Source organism: Xyrauchen texanus, chromosome 29 (genome assembly GCF_025860055.1).
Source record: "Xyrauchen texanus isolate HMW12.3.18 chromosome 29, RBS_HiC_50CHRs, whole genome shotgun sequence".
In the NCBI taxonomy this organism is placed as follows: Eukaryota; Metazoa; Chordata; class Actinopteri; order Cypriniformes; family Catostomidae; genus Xyrauchen; species Xyrauchen texanus.
Window position 1 is genome coordinate 27,634,994 of NC_068304.1, and position 18,191 is coordinate 27,653,184.

Below are 18,191 nucleotides of genomic sequence, written 5' to 3' on the forward strand. Positions count from 1 at the left end.
TTGATAACCTTATATTATCATGTGAAATATTAGTCCTTTTACAAATTAATTTATCACACAGCATGACCATAAAAATGAATTAGTTAAGGTAAAAAGCTGTGACCAGTGACCAGTTCAAAAAATTATTCCTGACAAAAGTAATATTTAAACAAATGGTTTAAATTAGATTTATTTAAAGATTCTTAACTTTGCTATGAATAAAAAATACTTTTTTTTTTTACTTAATTTTTAAATGTTATAGTCGTTCATTTAAATTAAATATTTCTAATTTATTCTGAGCTCTTTATATGTACACTATTTAAAAGTTCATGCAGTAAATTGTTCCTTGTCATCTTTGACTTACAGTGACACCTAGTGATGTGGATACAGCATCATTCAAAATCAATAGTTTTCGGATACAGATGCCAATGTAGAAATGTACTATTCACAATCAGCCATGATTAATTTAATCCAAAGATGAAAGTGTCCAATAACAAGATGGTTACTGACTAAGCAAGTAGGATTCAGCTGCACCTGTGATTCAAAATGGCAATCCCCATGAGGGTGCCCCTTCCCCATGTAGAATAAAACAGCTTTTATAAGGTTACTGATATGACTTGAGTCCTCATATTATGTGAGTGGTCATGATTTTATAAACCTGTTTCAAAATTACAATAAATGTATTTTGGAGTAAAACTTTTTTAATGAGGAAAACAATACTGATTGCACATTTAAAGATTGCTTAATTTAAAATGATGGAAATTTGCCATACTGTTAAAATATTTTTGAGGTCCTAAGATATAAACTTTTAAATATACAATGTAATATATTATAAAAATACTATTTTAGTCTAAATTCTTGAAGTTTGTATAGGAAAAAATATCCATGACCAAATGTGTCAAATACCCATGGACTTTCCTACGTTAGCAACACTTTACAGTACAATGCATTAGGCTACTTTATCACATGAGATGTGATCAACGACTGTGGTTTCAAATCTTGTAGTGCTGAAGGTAGGTGTTAATACATGTCAGGACTGTCATTACCTTTGTCTTCAGATCACCCAGAATGCTCTCTCCTTATGAAACCCTCTTTATAATAGATTCCCTCAATCTGAGAAGCTGTTATGACCAAGATAATTGATAGTGGCGAAAGGGATGATCAAGAAAATACTTTTGAAAACACTGGCAACAGCAGGAAGAAAGGCTATAATTAGGGTTGAACAAAAGCTGTCAGTTTCTGTTGACATGTGGCTCGTGCATTTTAAAAGATGAATATGCTTGCTTTCAATTGCATGCTCCAAATGGACACTGCACAAAGATTTTGCCATTCCATTGCCTTTAAATATATGAATTCTAAGGGAAACTGCATCATAGCTTATACATAATGTATTAAAATGCATTTGCACTGAGAAAGGTTTGCTGCAACCTAGCTCCCTGTCAAACTTAAGAGTCACATAGGTGCATAGCCTCAAATCAGTGACCCACAATGAGACAGCATCATCTTCACCACAGATGAAGCTGTAATTCCTTTTATCTTTGGATATAACAAATATTGTAGGGTAATATCTCATGAAAAATGTATCTGGCCTTGTTAAAAACAACAATCCCTGCCAGGGTGAATTAATTATTAAGCTTGTATTTAAAACACTTAAGTAGGCACTCAGAATGACAAGCCTTATTTACAGATGCTATTTATTTTTACCCCCTCTTCTCCTGCCTTTCTTGTGCACTGTCACTATCACTGTTGACTGGCTGATAGTGCTCAGTTCTGAGCTTAAAGGGACAGTTCACCCAAAAATGAGAATTGTTTCATCATTTAATCACCATGAACAACATAAGGCTGAATATTCATTTTTGGGTGAACTGTCCCTTTGAGGACCGTAAGGTACTTTCCTCTGACTATTCTCATCACCTTTATGACTTGACAGAATCATTTCAAAATCTACTATTCTGAAAAGTGAGTTGAACATGTCTAGATTCTCCCCTTTGTCTCCTTTATTTCACACTGAATTCTGAATTGAAGAAGCTCAGATGAGAAGCAAAAGGCAGTCGTTTATTACACTAAACTAGGGCAGCCTGGCTTCGGCAGCCCTCCCCTTTGACAGCTAGTTTAGGAAAGATTCATTTCATCCTGAATCTGCAATGAGCATGCTTCCTTTTTAAGAGTTATGTTTTCCAATCCAGCTGTTTTTGTTTCCACCACGAGGTAGGGAAGGTGTGCCTCCTTCTTTAATGAAAAATGGAGAATGAACATGGAGAGGGATAACGTTTGAACCCAAATGAAGAGCTTAATGAAGAATCACAGACAATAAATAAATATATATATATATATATATATATATATATATATATATATATATATATATATATATAGGAACTCGATAGGTACAAGGATAAATACAACAATGAGTCAAATGTACATGATAATATAGATGAGACTAGACCATGAATGATGAAAGACGGGGAATATGTACAGACATGGGAAATGACAACACAAGGAACAGCTGGGAACAATGATAGGAAACAGGTGAATGTGATTATGATGATGCCTACTGGGAATTGTAGTGTGTGGACAAACTACAACATAAATGTCCACGAAAGTGTCAAACTAAGAGTCTGTGAAAATGAAGGGATGTGACAATTAGTTGCGCAGGAAGTAATCAAACTGAGGGTGACATTTTGGTCAGGACTTTTCACTTAATGCATGATATGGTCCATAAGGGTCACATTCAATTATATGAGCTGGATTTGAATCAATGTGGACAGCCTATAACAATTCAGTCAGTAAAACCATCAATGTAAAGACATTTCGCTGAGTCTTAATACATTTATTTATTTAATTTACAAACTGAGTGAGTGTTGTTTGTAAATGAGATAAAGAAACACTATGCTTCTCCATTGACAGTCCTTTTGTAGTTCTTTGTAAAAAGCTTTTCTTGGATACGGTGGGTGATGCATTATGTGTATAAAGACAAATGCTTCACTGGCCAGCTTTAGCCTTCACTATTCATTCCTTTTAAGATGGGCACCACTTGCACTGTACGACACACAAAGCATTTGGATGGTGGAGGGTAGTGAGTGTTTGAAGCTGGAAGATTAAAGGAGTATCTTTCTCTCCCTAGCTCACTCACTAGTTTTGTGTCTCTCATTGTCTCTCTTCTGGTCTTTGATCACCTCCCATGACCTGTTCAGGATGAATCCTGTTGTTAAGATCTGTTTGTTTCTATGTCCGAGTCACCACGCTGTCCAAAACATGATCTGCAGTCCTGAGGTGTAATTAGACCTGTGCTTATGAACAGCACACTATGAAAAGCAGGCCATACTGGCTTGGCTGTGAGATTTTTGTGGCATTCAGTACCCTTAAAAAACATAGTTGTCTTCAACCCTTTTAAGGCCAATGATCCTTGATCGGTAGAGAGACGGAGCAGGGACCGCCTGTTTCCTGTTTTATTGTATAAAACTGAGTGTTTAAGTCTGGACTATAATAACATTCATATTGTCAAATTATTGTATTAGTGTATTTAATTTGTATGCTTACATTGTAAACCTATTAAAATGATAATGAAAGGAATGTTCACCCAAAATGAAAATTCAGTTAATATTTTCTCACCCTGATGTCACTCCAGTCCTAACCCATAGGACATCCTTTCTTCCATGGAACACATTATGGGAATTTTTATCAGGAACTGGCATCAAAGGGTTTATTCGCCAGAATGTTTGTTCATTATAACTCCGGTCTATCAAGCTTGAAAAAGGACAGAAAATCAACATAAAACTATAATTTTATGTTATCACTGTAGCAGGCTGCCAAATTTGGCTTAAGCATTTTACTGTATTAATGTGATTTTATTTGAGCATTCACAATGACTTAAATTTTGTTTTGCATGAAGTGATTGAATCATTTTAGAATCTTGGATTATAGTGTTGTATCTATATATTGTACTTTTTTATGGTGTTTTATTGTCCTTTTTTGAGCTTGACAGACAGGAGTCGTTACAATATGGCGAATAAACCCTGTCACCTTAGGGTTTTCAGTGGTGTAATGGTGTCCAGGGGTGTTAAATAATTAAGTAAATATATTATTTTAAGGATAATACTTAAGTATTATTATTGTTTTACTTGAGTGCAGTTTAAACAGAATACTTGTTTACTTACATTTCCAATACTTTTTTTTTACTCCATACAATTTTATTTAAACTTGAAAAGTACTCTACATTTTTGCAGATAATTTTCTTTCATCTTACTGGCCTGAAGCCGCCCTTTTACTGCATCCAACAAATTACAGATTGACAAATGGCAGAGTGTCGCACGACGGCTGTGTGGAGTTCTGACCATCTGCAGAGGCAGAATTTTGGATCTGATTAGAGCTTCGGTTAGGTTGAATTATTTGTGCAACTAGACCGTATGTGACCACCTAACCCAAGAATGTGATGTATTCTTTCAAAAGTGTAAGCCCGTTTATCGGTCCAATGGTGGTCTCCAATAATACGGGTGAAGGTCTCTGCGTGTTACTGTCTTTCTTGTTACGCAACACAACAATATTAAATGAAATACATTTTCTCTTATGTATTACCTCGTTATTTCATCTGACTCCATAAATGAAAAAGGTTTTTAATGAAATCAGAGCATCATTAAATGTGAGCGAATGTTTGATTATTCTTTTAACTCCTTTAATTATATTTTACCCGTTTAGATTAAGAAACTATGTCGCTTTGAAGTCCTCGCGTGTTTTTCTCTACACCGCGGGTCTCACGATCACAAGCGGCCAGTATTGGATCATCAAACAGAGGTAATTGCTGTATACCTGAGATCGGTCACGTTCACGTATACACAATCAAAGATACTACAGTATAGCCCCATGGAATTGCATACACTTGAATGTAACTTAACGTTTTCTACAGCAGAGGTCACGGCCACTATAACAGATGTAAGTTGACCAACATAACTTCTCTTGTAATAGCTTTGGATTGGCCATGCGTGGTTTCCCACGTACACTTATCTGGAGAAACATCAAATTAAAATAGAGGTAAGACACACCCGAATTTAGATTGGTCAAGCAGCATTTGCTGTTCTAAACGGAAATTCCCTTTTTGTCTTTGCAAACCAAGTACACTTGAATCAATGCCAAATATTAGTCGTCACTAATCTGACGCAGACTTGCGGTAACATACGAATCGTTTAATCTGTTTGGGAAACACAATGTCAGAGTCAGTCAGAATCAAATCAAATGTTGACAATTTATTGACCAGGTAACAATCAATTCATCAATTCCAATTAGACAGTGATAAGTTAGACATTTTATCGAATTGCAATCACCTGATATAAATTACACACAGTAAACTGTGTGGGCTCCTCTGACTACAGAGAACCCCGAGCAATGTGTCACACCTCCTTCAATACCCAAACCATGGACAAAGGGGATTTTGGGAGTGGTTAGGTTTGGAAGTCCTGGGGACATACCTTATTAACATACAAGCAGGGATGGGGACAGACCTCCAGAATTATAAAGCATTTGGCAAAGACCTTATAACTTTGTTGTCATTAAGTTTACAAACCTGGGAATAAGAGCACTATACCAGACGCACTGAGACATTTTAAATTGTTCCAAACATGTTACACTAGTTACATTATTTGTATACATCAGATATAGACTTTTGTTACATACAGATCTTAGGTGATTCTGAGCTGAAGAGGAATGGGTGAGGGGAGAGAGGAGAGAATGGGACAGATGTGGAAGGGCAACAATGAGGTGTGAATTTGCAATCTTTGCTCAGTGGGGTGTGGTGCCTCAGGAAGAGTTGCTAATTGCGAGAAAGTTAGTTTGTTGATTTTCTCAAAGATCATACATTTGCTCTTTGCCTTTGAATGCAAACACATTGGCACCCTGCCTTACAAAATTATGAGCACGAAGTGAGAAACTGAGGGTTTTTGTATTAAACTTTATTCTAAATGCCTGATAATTCTACATATTAGACAGTTATGAGGTCAAAAATTTTCATTCAATTATATATATATATATATATATATATATATATATATATATATATACAGTGAGGAAAATAAGTATTTGAACACCCTGCTATTTTGCAAGTTCTCCCACTTAGAAAACATGGAGGGGTCTAAAATTGTCATCGTGAGGTGCATGTCCACTGTGAGAGACATAATCTAAAAAAAAAATCCAGAAATCACAATGTATGATTTTTAACTATTTATTTGTATGATACAGCTGCAAATAAGTATTTGAACACTTGTCTATCAGCTAGAATTCTGACCCTCAAAGACCTGTTAGTCTGCCTTTAAAATGTCCACCTCCACTCCATTTATTATCCTAAATTAGATGCACCTATTTGAGGTCATTAGGTGCATAAAGACACCTGTCCACCCCATACAATCAGTAAGAATCCAACTACTAACATGACCAAGACCAAAGAGCTGTCCAAAGACACTAGAGACAAAATTGTACACCTCCACAAGGCTGGAAAGGGCTACGGGGAAATTGCCAAGCAGCTTGGTGAAAAAGGTCCACTGTTGGAGCAATCATTAGAAAATGGAAGAAGCTAAACATGACTGTCAATCTCCCTCGGACTGGGGCTCCATGCAAGATCTCACCTCGTGGTGGTCTCAATGATCCTAAGAAAGGTGAGAAATCAGCCCAGAACTACACGGGAGGAGCTGGTCAATGACCTGAAAAGAGCTGGGACCACCGCTTCCAAGGTTACTGTTGGTAATACACTAAGACGTCATGGTTTGAAATCATGCATGGCACGGAAGGTTCCCCTGCTTAAACCAGCACATGTCAAGGCCCGTCTTAAGTTTGCCAATGACCATTTGGATGATCCAGAGGAGTCATGGGAGAAAGTCATGTGGTCAGATGAGACCAAAATAGAACTTTTTGGTCATAATTCCACTAACCGTGTTTGGAGGAAGAAGAATGATGAGTACCATCCCAAGAACACCATCCCTACTGTGAAGTATGGGGGTGGTAGCATCATGCTTTGGGGGTGTTTTTCTGCACATGGGACAGGGCGACTGCACTGTATTAAGGAGAGGATGACCGGGGCCATGTATTGCGAGATTTTGGGGAACAACCTCCTTCCCTCAGTTAGAGCATTGAAGATGGGTCGAGGCTGGGTCTTCCAACATGACAATGACCCGAAGCACACAGCCAGGATAACCAAGGAGTGGCTCTGTAAGAAGCATATCAAGGTTCTGGCGTGGCCTAGCCAGTCTCCAGACCTATACCCAATAGAGAATCTTTGGAGGGAGCTCAAACTCCGTGTTTCTCAGCGACAGCCCAGAAACCTGACTGATCTAGAGAAGATCTGTGTGGAGGAGTGGGCCAAAATCCCTCCTGCAGTGTGTGCAAACCTGGTGAAAAACTACAGGAAACGTTTGACCTCTGTAATTGCAAACAAAGGCTACTGTACCAAATATTAACATTGAATTTCTGAGGTGTTCAAATACTTATTTGCAGCTGTATCGTACAAATAAATAGTTAAAAAATCATACATTGTGATTTCTGGATTTTTTTTTTAGATTATGTCTCTCACAGTGGACATGCACCTACGATGACAATTTCAGACCCCTCCATGATTTCTAAGTGGGAGAACTTGCAAAATAGCAGGGTGTTCAAATACTTATTTTCCTCACTGTATATATATATTAACAAAATGTTTTAATGTACATGTAATTTATGTCTACACTTGCCTTCATATTTAAATCATATCTATGAATTTTTATTTATTTGCTGAATTATTATTCTTGTTGTTGTTAGGTAACTATCAATTCTAATAATAACTGTAAAACCAGCAATGATATTGATAATAATAATGATAATAAATATAATGGAATCAGAGTAAATATTCAATCGAAATATTAAAATAGGAATTTTATTGAATTCATCCATCTGCTCAACAGCAAGGTTTGATAGCAAACCTCAGAATACAATTAACAAACCAACAACATTACAAAATTTCTTCAGGCTTTTTCTTATTATTATTTGTTTTTATCTTTCTCTATGTCTTAAGGGGATGGGTGCTCTGACATCACAATTTGTGAGTTGACTGTGACCAATTTTATGTGGTTCAATACACATCTCAGTGCAGTTCCGATGTGAAATGCACACTGTGTGGCTCTGAATGCGAGTGAAAGGTTCTCATGAACAGATGAGGTTTTTCAGGTTAATGTTTTATTGAGATTTAAATCAACAAAACCATCCTCCCTACCCTTAACATTAAACCTAAACTTAACCGATAGTGTCAGAAAAAGCAAGTGTTAGATGGAAAACACAATTTCTGAAGCAACCACGTAATTTTGTGGTGCTTCTATGACACTTTGGACTCACGTGTAGACTCGTATTCTCTTCAGGACTCGTTCCCCAGTCCTTTGCATTGCATATGCAACACTCTATCAGTTGAGCTTCCATGCAATTTGATCACTCTTAAACAAGCTTGTAAATGTAGTTGGTTATGTAATGCAAACATTAAAATTAGTCACGCACTATAGTAAAATTGTTTATATGTCAAAAGATATCACTGTGTGAGGCACAGAGCAAAAAGTGTTTATGAACTGATAATCTGCCGGTTTACTCGTGATTTGAGTGAAAGGGGATAATAATCATTGTTGTTTTAGCACCTCTAGTGTGCATTCCACCACGAAATTGCTGTGTTACAAACAACAGGCCACATCAAAATTATTTCGCAAAATCTAGTAATTGTCACATGATTCTTAGACCAGTTTGCGAATGCCACTGTGGGAGAAATATGACAGTCAACAGAGACAGTAAAAAGGCGTCTTTCCAAACTAGCTGGGAAAAAAATATAAACTTTTTTTAATACTTAAGTACAATTTAATGTGAATACTTTTTTACTTACACTCAAGTATGATTTTTCAAGTATGAAACTTTCACTCAGTATCCATACTTTCACTTAAGTATAATTTGAGTACTTTTTACACCCCTGACAGAGTCATATGTTTACATTTAAATCTTACTTAATACATTAAGTAAACATTAAAATACATTTCAAATACACAATAATAAAATACATGTAACACATGATTACACATAAAAAAAAAAACATTACATTAAAATAAATTTTATTTAAAATACATTTTAATGTGGGAGGGACAATGAAATGTCAAGTCATTTTTATTTATTTGTATGGTTTAAAGCAACTTTACCGAAGGTCATGCCTTAATATCTCAATGTCCCCAGTAAACTGCTTTTTAAAAATTAATTTCTATTTTTAAAATTTACATTTAAATCTTTATTCATTTATATCTTTTTTTTTTCACCCAAAAATGAAAATTCTATTATTATTATTTACTCACCCTGATGGCATCCCAGATGTGCAAGACTTTCTTTCTTCAGCAGAACAATATCTCGACTGTAAGAGTGTAAAATGCAAGTGAATGGTATCAGACATTTGTAGCTCCAAAAATCACATAAAGGAAACATAAAAGTAATCCATATGACTCCAGTGTTCAAAGCCATATCTTCAGAAGAAATATACTGTAATGGGTGGGAGTGAGAAACAGAACAATATTCAAGTCCATTTTTACTCAAAATCTTTCACTTTTAGATAGAGCTGGGTGATATAAATGAGATAATTTTTCTGACGATGTAATGTTTTTCTGATCATATTGTGAATATCACAATGATTTTAATGTGCTTTTATTTGGCCATTAAGTTTCATAAAGAGCGCATCAGTAGACTAATTTCACGATCCTTGCACGCTGCACAATTAATCAAAACTGTGATTTAAAGACAGTAACATGGTCTGTGTGTGATACAGAACAAAACGGTGACACGCTGATCTGTGTGCACGGGTATGGCGGCACTCTCAGATCAGTTCACGTGCATTGTGAAATTAAAGCAATGCAGGTTGAAGCATTCACACAATTCGAAACATTAGTAACTGCTACAAGTTATTATATGAATCTACAAATGCACCATATAACAGAAAAGGAGGCGATTACAGCATTTCAGGAATGCGGAGCATTTGTAAATTGTCAAATGCACGTTGCCTTTTCGGTCCCTGTGTATCTATCAGCTCCCTAGCTCCCTATGTCATGAATCAGTATATTGTGAACACAGATTTGGGCACTGGCAAGGGTGTTTATCCACTGAACATTGGGACACTTAACACTCAATCACCCACAAAAGGTTAACGAGCTTGTGCATTGAAGCTCAGATGTGGTTTAATAAATCAGCACCATAGCTGTATAAATTACACTATCATTCATTTTCGTTGAAGATATTCAAACGTACATTGTTATTATAACATAAATGGCATAAATAAAGAAATAAAAATAAAAAGGAGTGTATATTAAACCTTCTTTTAACAACTTAAATATTTGAAAGATTGTTTAAATTTCATGGTAATTATGAATGAAAGACTTTACAAACAAAATCTCTTTTAAAGAGAAAATAAGGCTTCATAGTTTTACACTTGTGCTCATCATCTAACCACGAAAAATTTCATAAGACATGAGGACGTTTCCGGTAAGGCAACATAGTGAGTAACGATGATCCCTGGTTTTTACAGTACATTGTGGGATTTTTAAGGGAGCAAAATTTTAGTGCACTGGAATGATTTTGCAATTGAGACAGCCTTAAAAATGGCCGACTCCCTGATCAATGCCCTGACTTAATTGAGGCGCACCATGTGTAGAAATAAAATCTCCTTGTGAAGTTGAAGTAAATACAACAGCACTTTTGATGTAAAACAAAAAGCCTTTAATATTAGGACAAAATCCTATTCTTGATGATATTTTGAAGAAAGATCAGTTTGATTTATCTTTTTAGAATATGTTTCTGATCTTGAGTAATCTAAAGGAATACATTACAAATGACATTTTACAGAATTATTCTGTAATCTGTAGTAAAATACATTTCAAAAGTAACCCTCCCAACCCTGTGTGTGTGTGTGTATATATACGTAGGTAATCACAGCAGTGCTGATTTAGGGCCATATAGCACGATTACGAGTGTGATATTGCTTATATACAACAGTTCAATGAATAAGTAAATTAACAAAAAAATTGGTAAAACTGATAACGGTCATAAAAACGCATTTGTGCATGAAACTACTTTCTTATGTGACTGATCAGAACTAGTCATTTGGTTCAAACCAAGCCCTCACGTGTCCAAGCCATCATTAGTAATTAAAAAAGTTCACTTCGGAAATAGTATCATGGCTTGTGCTGTTTCTAAATATATATATAAACAAGGATGGACGGATGGATGTGTGTGTGTGTGTGAGTGAGAGAGAGAGTGTGAGTGAGAGAGACAGTGTGTGTGTGTGTGTGAGAGAGAGAGAGAGAGAGAGAGAGCGTGTGTGATCACCTGTTGCCACACCCAAGCAGAGATGCTGTCCATTGATCACAATGGAAAAATAGCAGTTCAAGCAGGGATATTTCTCCCAATTTCACGGTAACTACAATATCTAAATATATATATATATATATATATATATATATATATATATATATATACAAAAAAAACACACACACTTTTGAACCATTTTAGAGAAAATGCATAATTATCGAGATATATATCAAATATTGTCAATTTGCTAAAAAATATAATTTATTAAGACATATTACCCAGCCCTACTTTTAGATGTGAAAGTGGAGATTTAGAGTTAAAAAAGGACTTACATTTGTATCTGTTTCTCACCCACACCTATTATATTGCTTCTGAAGTTATGGATATAACCACTGGAGAGATGGATAACTTCTACTGTATGTTTCCTTTATGAGATATTTGGAGCTGCATAGATCCGTCCACCATTCTCTTTCATTGTATGGACCTACAGTATTGAGATGTTCTTCTAAAAATCTTTGTTTGTGTTTTGCTGAAGAAAGAAAGTTATACACATCTGGGTTGGCATGAGGGTAGAGATGGTAGTGGCGAGAACTCTACTACGGCGTATCCCTCCTCCTTCCCGGGTTTCGGCACCAGTGTAAAGCTGTTCAATGGAAAGGAGGAGGCGAGAACCAACTAACAGTTGAAGTTTAACTAAAATATCTCTTTTTCTGTCTTTCTCATTCTGTCAGATGCGCTCGACCCGCAAGGTATCTGTGTGGCCTGTAGCGTTTGTTGGAGGTCTACGGTATGAATCTCCGAAGGTCAATGCAGCAGGGAAAGTGTATGGCTGGAAAACAGTGTTCGACCCTCACCGGCCCTTTGCCATCGACATGGCAGGTTTTGCCATTAACATGCATCTCATTCTGTTCAAGCCTCAGGCCTATTTTAAGTTGCGGGGGGTGAAGGGAGGCTACCAGGAGAGCAGCTTACTCAGAGAGCTGGTCACTCTCAATGACCTTGAACCAAAAGCTGCCAACTGCACTAAGGTGAGGAAACATTCACAAATGTGAAGGGTGAATGTGTGTTTTCAGCATAATGATAAAAAATATGTTAATACAATGTATATGTATATGCATGTGCACTCCTACCCAGCTTAGTCCCTCTCTACTAAAGGCTCTTTAACTTGATTGTTAATGCATTTATTCATAAAGGTAAAGCATGACATTTTTGAGCCCATCGCTTCGTCAAATAGAATTGCAAATTAAACTGCTAAATAAGGACTTTAAGACATTACAGCATAATGTTCTGCAAAGCTGCTTTGAAACTACAGTATGTGTGTTGTGAAATGCACTATACTGTACTAATAAAAATGGCTTGACTTGACTTGATAGGAGAAAGTATTTTAATGCTGGAAAAACTGCGCTGAAGTGCTCACAATACCCTTTTCACTACTGTTCACTTTATATTGTTTCATTGAGTCTCATTTGCATTTTGGTACTTGCTTGTAAATTGGTACTTGGTACTTTGGTTGCAATGCTCTAAATACAGCTCATTTTTAGGGCTTGCCGTTTTGGTCATATTCATTTATGTATATCAGCAACCATTCTATGCATGTTGTAGATTTTTAAACCGTAAAAATAGCTTGTATTTAACCAAAATTCCATTATCGTCAGCAAGCAGAGTGAAATGTATTATGGTGTCAAGATAAACGTATCTAATCAAATATGAATGAATTAGCCTGGAGTCGTACGTGTTTCCTGTTCTTTCTGACAACAAAATACGTGAACACAACATACTTGTAATTACCACTTCAGAAGTGGGAAAATTCCGATAGCACATGAAGGCAGCATTTATTACATGGCAAGAACCTAAGCCTTAGAAGAAAAGTCAACCGTGTGCTGTTTATTTTGACCAACAGAGGGGGCTGCTTGCTATAGCAGCTTTAATTCATTCGTCTTCCTTCACTGGTTATTATTTTTACCATTAAGAACTTGACCAGGCAATTGAAGAGAATTATCATTATTGTTAAAAACTTTAAGGTAAAGCTCATACAAGCTATTTATCTACAAGCTACAATCTCACTGGCTTTACGACTTGTTGTGGTGTTGTTCATGTACACTAATCTCATAAATAAGATCATTCTGACATGACTTGAACACTTCATAAAGAACACCCTCATCCCATCCCATATGTATGACTTTCTTTGTTCTGCAGAAAACACAGTTTAATGTGTTTTAATGATAACAATTAATGTATTTATCATGTAAATACATACACATTCTATTTTCAGTGATATAAGTCCATTGTTGTACTTGATCCCATTACGGGTCAACCATAGACCTTTGCATGGGCAACCCTGGGACTTGGGCCTGGGTCATCTGTACCCTTTGACACCCCTGACAGCAGGCCTGGAAGTGAAATATGAAAAAATGTACCAGCCAGTTGCAAATGGAAGATATTTTTATTGGCATAGCACTAAAATTTGTCGCAAATGTTAGTGATTTACTTGAATTGTCGAGGGATTGGAATTAAAGGGGTCATGGCATGTCTTTTTTATATATAAAAAAAATAAATACAAAAAACAGGCATACTGTATATTTGTAAAACATTATCTTTTCCACTCTCATTCAGGCCCTATCAGAAATGCTCTGTTTTGGTGCTGTTTCTCCTTTAAGACTTGACAGTAAACAGCAGCTGTTATGATTTGCTCTCTGCTTTTGTCAGACCTGCTCTCTTCTTGCCATCTCAATGCTCACAGCTATTGGGCAGGGCTACAGAAGTAATAAGGTAAAGTAAGAGTTGCTGTGTTGTTATGGAGGTGGTCTGATGCAAATGTCTACAACAGTGTGCAGGAAGTAGACAACGAGTCATTTTGGCTGTTTCGTTTTTGCAGTGAGGAGGAAGTTTTGAGTTTTCAAACTTACAGTATGTAATATGTCAAAAGATCAAGGAACATTTTATTCCTCATGTTATGACCCCTTTAAGTAGAAGATTGATCTTGATTCAAGAATTGATATTGATCAATTCCCCCCCAGTGTGTTCATCTCTCTACTCTAAATAAACCAGAATTACTCTTTTCTTTTTGTAGATTCTAGTGTGGCACACACGGACAGAAAAACCCGTCCTTGTGAATGAAGGCAAGAAAGGCTTCACAGACCCAAATGTGGAGATCTGACATCTGCTTCAGCAACGGTAATGGAGAAAGCAATCTGTGCAGACTTAATAATCTCAGTGTCAATGAGAGACATAGAAGGACATGGAACCATATGTTTAAAACGCATCTGGCCCTGCTAAGTGACTGTGAACTGTGGCTCTGTACTGATTTATCACTGAACAGTCCTTTTTGTTTTTCAGGGTCATTTGCAACAAGACCCAAAAATAGATGGTAGAGAGATAAAACCACCTTCAAGTTTTTTAACAGTTTGGAATGCTTTTTCCTGTAAACCACAATTAAATAAGCTCAACAATATGGACCTAACATTCTAAAGCACAGATATTTTTTTGAAAAGGCAATATGATCAGTATTTTGTGAGAACAAACATCAAACCCAGAAGGCACTTGCCGTATAAAGACAGAATGCATATGGTGGTGTATTTTGATAGTGCTACTATCAAACACATCTCATCAAGGGAACAACAAAACCTAGACCAAACTGAGAAATGGAACTTCTCCTTTCCAGGATTTTAGAAACTCTGCATTAAGCAGAGCCATTTATAATGGTTGCAACAGACTCATGGAAAGATTTATTGGGCTGAGCCAGCACTGACAAGAGTGCATGGTCAACAGTTTAAAAGACATCCATGTTCCTTTACATCTAACAGACTTATAATGAAACATAAAGAAGGGAATGTCTTCTTTTTTACATAATGTGTATTTATAAGTTGATGTTTTTGTTGTTTACATCACTGTCTTGCTAGCACAGCACTACTGATATGTGTCACTCAATTCTATTACACAATACAAAGTTAAACCAGTAATTCCAGTGCTAGCTGCTATACTGGATTTAGAAATTATAAAGTTGTAACATTCTCCTCATAACTGAGACTTAAATGGTATGAATAGCACTTGAACATTGTCCATTGTTCCTGTGTGGACACATTGTAAATATAACTTAAAGATGAACAATCATAGATTTCAAAATAAAGTGTTCTAGCATTCAACTGAACATGCAACGTAACAACTGTATTTGTACTTCAGTGTAAAGTAAGATTAAAACATAGTTTACTAAAACATCCATATTCAACACATATAATACTTTTGCACAAGTTCAGAGGTCTTATTCTCTTAAGAAGATAAAGTCATTTGGAAAGGTTCGGTATTTTCAGAATGCTAGCATTTTCACAATATATCAATGTATTAAATGGGCTAGTCATAGTGAGCAACGCAGAGCAATAGGTTACTATCGTAACCCCGGTTCTCTGAAACATCGAGTGGAGAGATCCACCTATGGGAAGGGCATCCGCACCTGACCTCTGCAGAAGCATCCAATTGCACCAAGTCTGGCCTGACAGACAGAAGCGCGTGTCCAATGCTCGGTAAGGGACCCGCCCCTTACCAAGTGCATTAAACACTAGTACGCGCTATCTTACCTCAGTGAGCATATTCAGCTATCGTGCAGCAAGCGGGGCAAGCTGGTGGATCTCTCCACTCGATGTTTCAGAGAACCGGGTTACGATAGTAACCTATTGTTCTCTTTCATCATCTCGTGTTCGAGATCCATCTATGGGAGATATGGACAGCTCCCGATTGCCCAATACACTACAATGAGGCCCTGAAAGCCAGAGGACGGTCACCTCGAAGGCGGTGCATGACACGTCACACGGAAACCACCCCACAAAGTGAGGAAGCCACTTTAGCAACAAAGAATAGCATATGGTAACATGCATTCAGTGAATAAACCTGACCGCACTATCATGGTGAATATATGGTGCCAGGTGCAGAGTAGAAACATGCTTAGTGATTTTAAAGTGCTGGACTAGGCAGCCCAGACTTAAAGAGGGGTGGAGGGCCTAAGAGCACAAAGCTACAAAGAGCCGACACCCAGGACAGAATGAGCTACCGGGGTTCTGGTAACATCTAGCCGGTAGTATCTGGCAAACGTATGGGGAGAGGCCCAGCTTGCAGCGGCACATATGTCCTGCAAAGAGACTCCCTTAAATAGAGCCCAAGAGGCAGCCATACCTCTAGTGGAGTGAGCTCTGATGCCCTCTGGGGGCTGCACTCCCTTTGATTCATATGCCAAAGATATAGCTTCCACAAGCCAATGAGAAAGGCGTTGCTTAGAAATGGGGTTCCCTGAGTGCGGGGGGCCCCAAGAGATGAAAAGCTGGTCGCCTTTTCTAAACGAGCTGGTCCTGTCTAAGTACGCCCACAGGGCACGTGCAGGACACAAAGCGTTCAACCTCTGATCCTCTGTGGAGGAGAAAGGAGCTGGGTGGAACGCGGAAAGCTCAATCACCTCACACGTGAATGCTGGGAAGCATTTTGGCATAAAGGCCGGTTTGGGCCTGAGAAAAACCTTATCTCCACTGAGAGAGAATTTAGTGCACGAGGGATGAACAGAGAGTGCATGCATATCACTGACCCGCTTGGCAGATGCCAAGGCCAAGAGCAAAGCTGTCTTGAAAGACAAATTCTTAAGGGAAATACTCCCCAGGGGCTCAAACGGCTGTTGAGACATTGCGTCCAGCACCATGGAGAGGTCCCATTCAGGAACGACTCTCCTGGGGACTGGAAGAGAGCGGCGTGCACCCTTCATAAACCTACGAATAAGGGGGTGTTGCCCCACCGTAGCGCTGTCGAACCCCACATGACATGCAGCGATAGCAGCTAAATAGACCTTAATAGTGGAAAAGGATCTTCCCTTGTCCATAAGGTCCTGCAAAAAGCATAAGATGTCGGTGATTGAGCACTGATATGACGTTACCCGTCGCCCTTCACACCACTCTTCGAACATCCGCCACTTACAGTCGTAAAGAGACCGTGTTGAAGAGGCTCTGGCACACTGAATGGTGGCCACAACACGTGGGGGGAGCCCCAATGTGTTTAAGTTGTCCCTCTCACGGGCCAGGCCCAGAGGGCCACCCTGTCCGGTGCTGGGTGATAAATTTCCCGTTAAGCTTGAGACAAAAGGTCTGTGCGAAGTGGGAGGGGCCATGGCTGGGCATACAGCAGAGGGATAATCTCTGAGAGCCACGGCGCCTTGGGCCACCTGGGAGCTATCAAAATCGTGGTCAAGCTCTGTTCCCTCACCCTGGCCAGAGACGGCGTTATGAGGCAAAGGGGAGGAAATGCATAGAGCAGCACGTTGGGCCACGGGTGGGCCAGTGCGTCCACGCCGAGGGGGGCGTCTTCGTCCCGTAGCGAGAAGAACATAGGACAATGGCCGTTTTCGCGCGAGGCGAAGAGATCTACGGTCGGCTGGCTGAACCTCCTCCACAGTAGACACACTATCTGAGGATGGAGGCGCCAGTCTTCGTAGAGCGGGTTTCCCCTTGACAAGAGGTCTGCGCCCCTGTTCAGTATGCCCGGGACATGGGTCGCCCGTAACAACAGGAAATGCCGCCTGCTCCATACTAACAGCCTGTGAGCGAGAGCATGCAGCTTGGAGGAGCGCATCCCCTGGCGGTTGATATATGCTACAGCTGTCGTGTTGTCGCTAGCGCACCAGCACATGATGCCCCTGCAAGCGGGGCAGAAAGTGATTCAGAGCCTTCCACACAGTGAGGAGCTCTAAATAATTTATATGGGCTGAGTGAAGTGTGCTTGGCCACACACCATTCACTGTTCTTCCCTCTTGCGTGGCTCCCCATCCTGTTAAGGACGCGTCTGTCGTCACTACTTTCCGCAGCATAATCGCCCCGAGAGGGGTCCCATGCGCGTAGAACTCTGCGTTCCTC

General features: G+C 38.5%; 2 protein-coding genes across 2 annotated transcripts in view; one reads left to right on the plus strand and one right to left on the minus strand.

Moving 5' to 3' along the window:
* Nucleotides 1-14,875, plus strand: part of LOC127622943 (galactosylgalactosylxylosylprotein 3-beta-glucuronosyltransferase 1) — an 81,623-nt gene extending 66,748 nt beyond the window's left edge. Inside the window, exons 5-6 of the mRNA XM_052097135.1 lie at nt 12,042-12,338; nt 14,381-14,875. Of these exons, the coding sequence (XP_051953095.1) occupies nt 12,042-12,338; nt 14,381-14,467 (384 nt within the window). The 3' untranslated portion in view covers nt 14,468-14,875. The remainder of the gene's footprint in view (nt 1-12,041; nt 12,339-14,380) is intronic.
* A 1,440-nt stretch (nt 14,876-16,315) lies between these two features.
* On the minus strand, nt 16,316-17,866 carry LOC127623038 (uncharacterized). The gene has a single exon (XM_052097245.1). The coding sequence runs from the start codon at nt 17,864-17,866 to the stop codon at nt 16,316-16,318; it is 1,551 nt and encodes a 516-aa protein (XP_051953205.1).
* Nucleotides 17,867-18,191: the final 325 nt, after the last annotated feature.

What these genes read in the sequence shown, in the direction of transcription:
- LOC127623038 (XM_052097245.1), bottom strand. Translation starts at nt 17,866, where the DNA reads ATGGAGCAGGCGGCATTTCCTGTTGTTACGGGCGACCCATGTCCCGGG.